The 11,769-nt window shown below is 53.7% G+C and overlaps 1 protein-coding gene across 1 annotated transcript; it reads left to right on the top strand.

The window, feature by feature from the left end:
* The first annotated feature begins 1,253 nt into the window (after window positions 1-1,253).
* On the top strand, window positions 1,254-10,001 carry SELENBP1 (selenium binding protein 1). Its single transcript, XM_065927041.1, has 12 exons — window positions 1,254-1,359; window positions 4,100-4,156; window positions 4,300-4,412; window positions 4,646-4,831; window positions 5,500-5,620; window positions 7,128-7,310; window positions 7,593-7,771; window positions 8,465-8,543; window positions 8,639-8,760; window positions 9,009-9,101; window positions 9,266-9,384; window positions 9,583-10,001. Exons 1-12 carry the CDS (start codon window positions 1,356-1,358, stop codon window positions 9,743-9,745), a joined length of 1,419 nt encoding a protein of 472 aa, XP_065783113.1. The 5' UTR covers window positions 1,254-1,355; the 3' UTR covers window positions 9,746-10,001.
* The last annotated feature ends 1,768 nt before the right edge of the window (window positions 10,002-11,769 follow it).

Raw genomic sequence — 11,769 nt, forward strand, 5'->3', positions numbered from 1 at the left:
TTTCACTCTCCAATAAAAACTTCACCACGCAGCTTTCATCCAAGGAGATGAAAGAGGCTTCCTGAGACCAGAGCCAGCAGGTTCCTAGAAGAGGGGGACAGGGGTTACCCCAGTCACATGGCCAAGTTTGATGAGAGAGGGGGCCCTCGGTTTCAAGATGGAGAGCAATTTGTCAGGGTCCTCTTGTCCAGCTCTCTAAATCCTTGCTCCCCAGATGAGGGCAGCCCCCAGAGAATTAAGGGATCAGGCTTCAACTATGCCTCAGTTCCTGAGCAAGTAGCTGTCATTTGCCTAGGGGCTGGGACACTATATTAGCAGGCTCAGGAGTCATGGAATCCTCCAGTTGGAGAACTCTTTCCTGGATAGATGGAGAGTCTGAATTTTAAGGTCTGTCACGGTCAGCTAGGGACAATGGTATCATGCTGGACTGTCCTTGGGCCCTATTATGCTGCCCTAAGGAGTTATTGCGGCACCAGGCTGGGAGATGATGGGGAGGCATTCCACTTTCACCTTCTGAGGTTTATGAGGGTAGTAGAGGGTAATAATGAGCGCTGCCAAGTTTCCTTCCACTTCAAAGCTTATGAGGAGTGAATGGGTCTGGGAAAGGTGGAACCTGTACACCCAACCCCGCCCTGGCTCCTGTCAGGGCAGCTGCGGTAGGAAGACATGGGTGAGCAGCCTTGGGGAACACAGATGTCTGGAATAAGAAGGAATCTCAGGAGAGAGCTGACCCTGGCTATGGATGGGGGAGCAAATGAGTCCACAGTCTTCAGGGTCTCTGAATGCCAAGAGTCAGGTCTGCGTGCAGAGATGAGCGTTTAGAGATCCAGAAACGTGTGAGCATACACACTCATGCAAACAGGCATGGCCATGCCCACAAAGGCATAAACATTCTGGCAGGTACACGGATGTGCACAGGCACACACATACACAGCCACACAGGCACAAATACACACTCCCGCAGGCACACGCATGGCAGCACACGGGTATACAGGAGCGAGAACCCGCCCAGATACACAAGAGCACATGCCCAGGCACCCACCCCACTAAAGGGAAACGTGCCCAGACAGAGCGCACATCTGCACACGCTCAGGTTCCTTCACACACACACTTGCACTCTCACACAAACAGCTGCCCAGGCCATTTGAAAGTGCCCCAGCTGGCCAGCCGCTACCGTCATTCCCTCCCGGCTGCGGCCCGGGCCCTCCCCCTGCCCCGCCCACCCCAATTGTTTGTATAAATCCCGTCCGGGTGTCCCCTTCCCGCACAGCCAGCCAGCCTGGACACCTGCACAACCTTCTTTCTCTGCCCACTCCTGGCAGACCCCTCGGGAGCAAAGCGCACCAGCGAGCAGCATGGGTAAGGAGGGGGGCTTTCTGACCACCGTGCGCTGCCCGCCGCTGGCCCGCCCCCCACAGGAAGTGACCGAAAACCTGGAGCGGGAGCTGGTTAGCGGAGGGAGCTGCCCGGCTCTGCTCCACCGTCGCCACCGCACCCGCACCCCTGCATTTCCCAGAACCAATGTTCTGGAATCGTCCATCTGGGAAGGCAGAGGGACTTCTGGGAAGTGTGACCTTGGGCTTCCACCCAGCTCCCCAGCTGCAACCTGGGACCAGGGCGCCTTGCTGCAGCTGAGAAAAAAACGTATGGCTGAGGGCACTTAGGAGCAACTGTACCCTCTCTGACAGTTACCTTGGGAGACTGACAGCCCTGATTCAGCCCTAGGCCAGCTTCTCACTGCAGGGACCAGGGAACCCGGCCTTCCGTGGTCAGGTCACTCTCTAGCTATCCTGCCCCACCAATCACTCCAGGAGGGAGATCAGGGAGCCCCCACACTCTCTTAAAACGGGGGGCGGGGGAGAAGGGGTGTTTCAGACTGTTTCAGTGCCTCCCACCTTCTCAGTCTTCCAAGTCTCCAAGCTCTTCTATTCCCCTATCCATGGACTTCTTGATGTCAGGCTGAGGAGGAGCCTGGGTCTGCTTGGGAGTATTGAGGTTCTTGCCTGTTGGGACCTGGCTCTTTCCTGTACTGGTGGAATGCCCAACAAGGCAGCCTGGCTTTGGAAGAACCCCTGGACTCATCTCAAACCCAAAGATATCTGAGATGATGCTTGAGATGCTTAGGATAGATGCTCCCCCAGAAAGAGGACTGATGCTCAATGGAGTCTGAGTGGCTCACAGGGCCTGACCCTGACTGAGAAAAATGCTGTAGGCGTTGGGGAATGGGGCACTTGGGCTCTGGGATGGGAGGATGGTGCTTAGGGGCAATATCTCCTTCACAACACACCTCCTTCATACCTTTACTTCTCTCTCAGTCTCTGGCTTTGCAGTTTTTGTATCTCTGTCTTGATGTCTTGGAGTTGGTTTTTTTTTTTTTTTTTTTTTTTTTGGCTGCATGGGGCCCTAGTTGCGGCACAAGGGATCTTTTAAATGCAGTGAGGTTTCTCTAGTTGTAGTGCACGTGTTCCAGAGCTGTGGGCTTAGTAGCCCTACTGCCTGCAGAATCTTAATTCCCTGACCAGGGATCGAACCCACATCCCCTGCGCTGCAAGGCGGATTCTTAACCAGTGGACCACCAGGGAAGTCCCTTGAGGTCTTGGAGTTTTGAACCTCCTTCCACTCTGTTTCTGGCAACCTCCTTTCCTTCCCCCTCACTTCCTGTGCCAAACCTGACACAGCTTGGTTGCAGAGCTGAACAAGTATTAATTCCTTGGGGCTGGGCCTCACCTTCCCTTCCCGGCCCAGCCCTCTCTCTGGGCACCAGGCACTGCCTTGGATCTCTGGCACAGCCCTACCCATATTTATACAACATTTCTCACCTGAAAGTACTTCTGAATACTTTGTCTTGTTTGGCCTTCACAGCCACTTAGAGAAGAAGGTGAGGTATTATTAGCCCTTTTAGGCAAAGGGGAGAAAATGGAGAGAGTAGATGTCAAACCTGGACCTTGAAACCACACTCTGGACTCTACAGTGCTGTCACTGCCTTTCAGACTCCTAAGTCACGTGGCTGCTGCAAGTAGGGGACCTGACTCCTTGGCTGAGGGCTGAGCCCAGGTACCAGTTGAGGTTGAACTCTGGAGCAGTGGCCAGGCTGGCCATGCTCCAGGCAGGGAGGCCATGTCAAGTCCTGTGAACTTCACTCCAGGGTTTCTTTCGGCCTACAGCTCCCTCTGTTTATTCCTCAGCCCTTCCTCCAGGTTAGGCCCCAAAACCTGATGCTTAATGCCTAAGTGGTAGTCCTCCTTGTCAGGGACTGACTTTGGTCGCCTAGATCCATGTGGCTTCTCTTGCCAGACTTCAGGGGACAAGGAGGGCCACTTCCTACAGCTCTAGTGGTTGGGCATCTGAACTCTCCAGGGTTGGTTTACAGATAAACCAAGTGGATGGGGCCCACCCAGGGGTAGAGACTGGTCTAAGGATCTTCAGCTGGTGTCAGTCCTGCAGCCTTGAACTTCAGCCCCCTATCCCTTCCCAGACTTTTGGTTATATAACCCTAGCGCTGGCTGGCAGCCTGAGGTCAGGACCCAGAGGAGGGAAGCAGGAAGTATCCCGGCTCCTGGCTTAGATGCCTTTCAAGTGAAATGAGATGAACAGGTGCCACCTGAGGGTTGTTCGTCAAGCACACCCAGGGGTTACTGTCTGCTCCCAGGCCAGTACACAGCCTCACACTTGACTTCAACTCCTGTTTTATTTCTCATACAAGCCCGCTGTGGTATTCTTATTACCCTCTTTTTACAGATGATGTGAAAACTGAGGCCAAGGAGGTTAAGTGATGTGTCTAAGTTCCCATGGCCAGTCAGTGACCAGCTGAGATGGGGACCCAAGCCAGTGTCATAACCATTGCACCACACAGCCTCCCCTGCACTTACCCTTCTCCTGCCTCCCCTGGGTCCTGCTTGAGGGTCTGTGCACCTTCAAGTTGTATCTCTGCAACTCTTCCCACCACTCCCACACACTCAGGAGGGTCTGGAGGGGACATGGGACTGTGCCTCTGCCTTGGCCAGTGGCGGGATGGGAGGGCTGGGGATTGCAGCATGCAAGGAAGGAGCCTTCGCCCTCCAGAGTGTGGTCCAGCCAACAAGTCCCATTGTTTCCACAGCGACCAAATGTGGGAAGTGCGGACCTGGCTACCCTTCCCCTCTGGAGGCCATGAAAGGTACGTGTGAGAAGGTTGAGATCCAGCATCCCCAGGAGTGGGCAAGCCAGTACTGGTTACTGACCCTGTTGCTGGCACACCCTGCCCTGGTCTGGCCCTCCTCCCCAGCCTGTCACCCCCACTGCCTGCTTTCCACCCTCCAGGACCCAGAGAGGAGCTTGTCTACCTGCCCTGCATTTACCGGAACACGGGCACTGAAGCCCCGGATTACCTGGCCACTGTGGATGTTAACCCCAAGTCTCCCCAGTATTCCCAGGTGAGGTGGGGTTTGGACACCATAGGGCCCTGAGACCCCCCTCTAGGTTGCCCTGGCTCTGGTGGTTCAGGTTGTTCGTTGCACAAGAGTACCCCCACCCATGTGCAAGGTCAGTGCTGGAATCAGGGCTGTGCTTCACTGCCAGCTGCAGCAGGTCCAGGGGGCCCCTTTTGGAAAAGCGCACAGAGGCATGGTCTGGATAAGCACCGCCCACACCCCCTCTCCTCTGCTAGGTCATCCACCGGCTGCCCATGCCCAACCTGAAGGACGAACTGCATCACTCAGGATGGAACACCTGCAGCAGCTGCTTCGGGGACAGCACCAAGTCGCGCACCAAGCTGGTGCTACCCAGTCTCATCTCCTCCCGAGTCTATGTGGTGGACGTGGCCACCGAGCCCCGCGCTCCAAAGCTGCACAAGGCACGTCCTCTGCCCTAGCCAGCTCTGAGCCCCTAATGGGCTCAGCACCTGGGGCAGCCTGTGGGCAGGAAAGCCGCCCCTATAGCAGCGGCCTCGGGCTTCTGCGCAGGGTCAGGCTCAGCAGCAGGGAGCGGGGCTGGACTTTGGAGGAGAGTTACCAGGTGTGCTGGGTCCTCATCACCCAGGGGCAGCACAAGGGAGGAAGGAGGCTCTCGTTTGAGCTGAAGGAGCCGATTCTTCACCAGTGAGTTAGTGAGCCCAGGGTTTCCCTTAGGCGGAGCCTCTGATCCCTCCTTTCAACACTTTGCTGAGTGCCCTCTTTGTGCCAGGCACTCACTGCTGGCTGCTGGTGATACAGAGTTGACACTGGCATCTTCCCAGCCTGGGAGGAGCTTATGGTCTCAAAGGGCTGTGAATGCCCTCAAGACTGGGGAGGAGCCGGGAGGAGGGAGGAGAGAAATTCCAGCTTTCAGCCAGAGAGTTGTCAGTCTCTGACGCCGCTGCTGCTCTGCAGACTGAATCTTTGCCATATTCCTACAGGGAAAAGTGTGTCCATGTTTGAAAGGAAAAGAGGGTGGGTCAGCAAATAGAAGTGTGGGAGGGGAGGAGTGAGGAGTGGAGACTCCTGGCCCTGTTAGTTTCTGACATCATTCCTTACCCCTCTCCAGGTCATTGAGCCCAAGGAGATCCATGCCAAGTGTGACCTGGGCTACCTCCACACCAGTCACTGTCTGGCCAGTGGGGAGGTGATGATCAGTGCCCTGGGAGACCCCAAGGGCAACAGCAAAGGTATTGTAGGCACACCTGTGAGGGAAGCGGATTCCAAACTACGGGAGGGATGGAATGACCTTCCAGGGAGAATCAGAGAGGGGGTCTCAACCAATATTTAAATGATAATCATGTAACTTTAGTCTTCCCAGGGGGCACTAGTGGTAAAGAACTTAGCTGCCAATGCAAGTTGATGTAAGAGATGTGGGTTTGATCCCTGGGCCGGGAAGATCCCCTGGAGGAGGGTAGGGCAACCCACTTCAGTATTCCTTCCTAGAGAACCCCATGTTTCTCTGGGAAAACCCCCAGAACCTCAGTTTCTGGACAGAGAAACCTGGTGGGCTACAGTCCATAGGGTTGCACACAGTCAAAACTGAAACGACTTAGCACACATGTGTGTAACTTCAGTTGTTTCAGTTATTTTTATGAGGATGAGCCTAGAATGATGAATTCACTTACAAGTTCTGGTCTGCCATGGGGAATGTGAGAGAGTACAGACATGGCCTCAGAAAACAGATACATTTAATATCAGCCTTCCCGAACTCAAGAGCAAATCTCACAATCCTTGGGATCCTTAACTGTCACAGCTACTTGCTCACTTATGGTGTGGTCAATAGCTTTTACATGAAATGTCTACTATGTGCCAGACACGACCTACGAGATAGATGCTACTGTGATCCCTGTTTCACATGTCAGGAAACTGGGGCACAGACTGGTTAAGTCAGCAGCTATTAAGTGGCAGAGCTGAAACTCAAACCCAGCAGTATGGCCCCCGTTTATGTCCTAATCACCGTGCTGTACTGCTTCTCTGCCAGCCTCACCTGTTTCACCAGAGCTTTCCATCCAAGGGGCTTGTAGTGAACTATCAGTTAAGGTCATGGATGACCTTACTGATTACTGCATTAGACTGCAGTAGATTACTGCATTAGACTGCAGTAGATCAAGGTTACTGCATTAGACTCCATTTAACTGCTTTTTCCAGAAGATGGGTTGCATGACATTCCAAGGTTTAAGAACACTTAGGAGTAGACATCTATTTACATTTGCAAAGAAATGGCAAGGTGTCACAACCTACTCAGCTAGGGAAAAACACAGTGGGCACTCATGTCGAATTACAAATAAATAGCATTTTCTCTGTCTAAAAAAATGTAGTGAGCAGAATGGAGGTTAGACTCTGGCAGGAATCCTACACTGAAAGTAGGAGGCTGGGCGGAGGAAGCATAGGGCATGGAGTCCCAAAAGATCCTGGCACAAGGGAGGAAAAATGAACCCTGTGGTCTGGGAGAGGGATGAATTGATGAGAGGCAGGACACCGAACACGTCCCCACCTTTCACCCGGCCTTCTGGGTGGGACCCTTTGGACAGGTGGCCAAATCCAGCTCCTGAATCTAAGGACCTGGTAAACCCAGTGGGAGGAGGGGCACCAGGCGATGGGCTCAGAGCCTCTTGGACAGGCCTGGGGTGAGGGCTGGATGCGGGGCCTGTCTCCACCACCTCTACCTACCGCTTGACTTTCCTCACTGCTCAGGGGGTTTTGTGCTCCTGGATGGAGAGACATTTGAGGTGAAGGGGACGTGGGAGCGGCCTGGAGGTGCTGCGCCTATGGGCTATGACTTCTGGTACCAACCTCGACACAATGTCATGATCAGTACTGAATGGGCAGCTCCCAATGTCTTACGAGATGGCTTCAACCCTGCTGATGTAGAGGCAGGTGAGAATCCCCCGTATACCCGTGGGCTGGCTGGAGCTTGCTCACGTGAACCCCTGCTTTCTATTCCAAACCCCCACTCTCCAGCCATCTTACTTCCCTCTTGTGGATCCTGGAACCTTGGGGTGATGGTATAGGATGTGCCGAGTGCTCTGACTTGCTCAAGCATCCTTCTGAACCCTCCAACCCATCTTTCATCCTCCTACCCTGGGCTGGGCCCCAGCCTTGGCCCAGGCTCTCCTGCCCTGATCCTGATTCCATCTTCCGACCACGTCTCCACCCCAGGGCTGTATGGGCAACACTTACACGTGTGGGACTGGCAGCGCCATGAGAGGGTGCAGACCCTGACTCTGCAGGATGGTCTCATCCCCCTGGAGATCCGCTTCCTACACAACCCGGCCGCTGACCAGGGCTTCGTGGGCTGTGCCCTTGGCTCCAACATCCAGCGCTTCTACAAGAACCAGGTGATGTGAGCTCTGGCCCTCTCCTCCCAGCAGTCCTGTCACCTCTCTGCCAGCTTCCGTACTGTGTCACTACCTTCTCCCTCAGGGTGACCCAGGTCTCCTCCTCCTCTGGCTCCACCAACCCAGACTTCCCAGGAATTAAAAATAAGGCCACCTGCCCTGCCTCTCTTCTCTGTCCTAGGCTAATTTCTCCCTAAGCCCCAACTGGCCATATTTATTCATTCATTCATTCATTCAAAAAATATTTAGTGAGTCAGGCACTGTGCTAGGGCTTTTCAGGTGGCGCTAGTGGTAAAGAACCCACCTAGTAATGTAGGTAGATGTAAAGAGATGTGGGTTTTATCCCTGGGTTGAGAAGAACCCCTGGAGCAGGGCACAGCAACCCACTCCAGTATTCTTGCCAGGAGAACCCCATGGACAGAGGAACCTGGTGGACTGAGGTCTATAGGGTCGCAAAGAGTCGGACACAACTCAAGCAACTTAGCACTTACACGCACACTGTGCTAAGCGCTGGGAATACAAGGGGAAAGCAGACATGATCCCTGCCTTAGGAGGGTCTGCGTGGGAGTTAGACCCTAGTGGCAAGAAGACCCTATACCCACTCTCTCTCTGTACACTCTGGGGAGACCTAGACCTGACACCCATCACCCAACTCTGACAGGCTCCCCTCTCTGCCTCTTAACCCCAATGCAGGGAGGGACTTGGTCAGTGGAGAAGGTGATCCAGGTGCCCCCCAAGAAAGTGAAGGGCTGGATACTGCCTGAAATGCCAAGTGAGTGCTCGGGGGAGCATGGGAATTGGAATGTTGATTCCTGGGCTGGGGAACAGGAGTCCCTAAAGCCTCTGGACCCCACCCCCTACCCCCAGGCCTGATCACTGACATCCTGCTGTCCCTGGACGACCGCTTTCTCTACTTCAGCAACTGGCTGCACGGGGACCTGAGACAGTATGACATCTCTGACCCCAAGAGGCCCCGCCTCGCGGGACAGGTGGGTCCCAGCAGGATGGAGAGGGAGGGAGGAAGTGGATGACTAGACATGAGGCGGAGGGTACAAAGTACCTGGGGGATGATAAAGAAGGTGCAGGAAAAGCAGAGATGGGGGCTGAGGGATGTTCGGCCCAGAACCACAGGGAATTGTGGTTGCATGTGGGGAACGTGAGGAAGTGAGGTGCTCTTCCTGGAATGTCCTCACCACCCACCGCTGTCCTCCTTTCTGCTCTGCTCCTCCCCATCCAGATCTTCCTCGGGGGCAGCATTGTTAAGGGAGGCCCTGTGCAGGTCTTGGAGGACCAGGAGCTAAAATGCCAGCCAGAGCCCCTGGTGGTCAAGGTGAGGCTGTCTCCTGCACAGATCAAGGGCCCCTCAGATCCCTGCTGGAGAGGCATGGGGGAGAGGGCTGGGCCTCAGCTGAATACCTCTCAGGGTTTGAGTGGTGCCCACTGGTTCCCACGATCTGTATATGACCCTGGGGTCTGACCCCTGGTTTTCCCAAGGGAAAGCGAGTGGCTGGAGGCCCTCAGATGATCCAGCTCAGCTTGGATGGGACACGTCTCTATGTCACCACGTCGCTGTACAGTGCCTGGGACAAGCAGTTTTACCCTGATCTCATCAGGTAAAGAGACAACCTGGGCTCCCCTCCCAGCCCTCCTCTCCCAGAGGGGTTGGGCGTCCTGAAGACTCCTCAGCTCCACTTGCAGACTCTGCTCCCTCCTCAGGAAGCCCTCCTCCCTCCCCCAACTCTTACCTAATTTTGATGGAAGGAGAGGTGGCCCCCTCTGACCTCTTTCTTCTCCTGCCCTGTTTCCTCCAGGGAAGGCTCTGTGATGCTGCAGATCGACGTAGACACAGTCAGGGGAGGGCTGAAGCTGAACCCCAACTTCCTGGTGGATTTTGGGAAGGAGCCCCTTGGCCCAGCCCTGGCCCATGAGCTCCGCTACCCTGGGGGCGACTGCAGCTCTGACATCTGGCTCTGAAGCAGCCCCCCAGCCCCCGACTCCAGCTCCTAGCTGCATTCCGCATTTTGAACCCTCCATTCTGCAGAGACCTGGCTTCACTCTGCTCTCTCAGCCTCTGACCCTTAGCAGCTTCTCCTTTTAAAGCCAAACCCAGGCTGTTGACATGTAGTGAACCATGTCTCCATCTGCCTGCCACGGCCGCAAGTCGCTCACTGTGCTGTTTTTACATGAGCTGTTGGAAATGATTTTTCTAAGAAATAAACGGGTGAACCTCTTCCTGAGATCACCTTGTCTCTGGGGGCACTGGGCCTATGGCTCCTCCTCTGCCGACCCTTTGTATCTTGCAGGAAAGTCCTGAAGAGGACCAAGGGGAAGGGTAGTTATGATGACTAGTTCATGCCAGTGATTCCAGTATGACGCTAATGGTGCCAAAATCTCACTTCTGTGGCCAGACAGAACCTGAAGATTTTGAAGGTGGTTGTCACAAGGAGAGCTGGCAGGCTATCAATCAGTGTTCCTACACTATTATTATTTTTTTAATCTTTTAAATTTTTTAAAAAACATTTATGTATTTGCTGTGCAGGCTGTTAATTGTGGCATGTAGGATCTACTTCCCTGACAAGGGACCATACCTGGGCCCCCTGCACTGGGACTGTAGAATCTTAGCCACTGGACCACCAGGGAAGTTGCTAATTTGTGCTTTCTTTTAATGAACCACCCATCTCATCCACCACCCCCAGGAGAACGTAACCTGCCCTCTCACACACAGGAGATCCCCTACAGCCCTGATGTAGATGTGCTGTCAGTTCCCAATGCTGCTAAGACTGAGAGAACACATCGGTCCAGGGAGGTTAGGTTTGTCACCTCCTACCTGGAAGACAGGAACAAGATGAGGCAGGAAGGCTGGGACATCAAGGTAACCAACCCAGCAGACCAGGCCCCAGCACTCTTCCCCCCTTGCCTGGACGGTGTTTTAGAACCTTGCCCAAATCAGAGATGTCTCCTTTCTCTGCATTAAGTCATTAGTTGTTTGTAAGAGGAATGCAGTGGAAGTTTCAGAAATCTAAAAGGCAGCAGCCAAGCAGTAATTCCATTGACTCCTTCACTGTCTACCCAAGACAGTACCAAGCAACATGCAGGTATTAATCTACCTTCTTTTCAGTCTTCCACACAGATGTCTTTATTCCAAATACTGGAACAGTCTGAGACCCCCAAGATGGCCAGGCTGCCCCTCTTTCCCTTTGAGGTCATTACAGTTTTGTTTCGTTTTGACCATACCACGCAGCATGTGGGATCTTAGTTCCCCAATGATTGGAGGCACTGAGTCTTAACCACTGGACCATCAGGGAAATTCCCTCTCCTTGAGGTCTTTAAACATGCTCCTTGAAACATCTACCTCAACTTGAGTGTTGCTTCCCTCTCACTGCCTTACCTGCCGTCTGGGCTAGACTGTCATATCCCTGGGAAAACCTCCTTCCCTAATGGCTCCAGTTTAGTGACATCCTAACGTTACCTCTGGTGGCTCAGTGGGAAAGAATCCACCTGCCAATGCAGGAGACACGAGTTCAGTCCTTGGGTCGGGAAGATCCTCTGGAGGAAGAAATGGCAACCCACTCCAGTATCCTTGCCTGGGAAATTCCATGGACAGAGGGGCCTGGCGGGCTACAGTCCATGGTAGTCACAAAAGAGTCATGCAAGACTTAGCGACTAAACAATAACAACAACAAACACTTCATCTCAGCTCGAATGTATGCCACATTATACTGAGAATTCCTGCCTACTCTCAGCATCCAGCTTCTGCCTTAATTAACAAGTGACTGTAAAGGATGATCAAGTTTCAGGGAGCCTTGGGATTTACTGGATCTTAACAGAGTTCAAAGAGGAGCCTGCCAGGCTATAGTCCATGGGGCCTCAAAGAGTCAGACATGACTGAGCAACTTAGCATGTAGCACGTAACAGAAGTCTCAGGCTTCCCGGCTGGTGCTGGTGGTAAAGAACCTGCCTGCCAATGTAGGAGATACAAGAGACGTTCAATCCCTGAG

This window comes from Muntiacus reevesi, chromosome 1 (genome assembly GCF_963930625.1).
Source record: "Muntiacus reevesi chromosome 1, mMunRee1.1, whole genome shotgun sequence".
Taxonomy (NCBI): domain Eukaryota; kingdom Metazoa; phylum Chordata; class Mammalia; order Artiodactyla; family Cervidae; genus Muntiacus; species Muntiacus reevesi.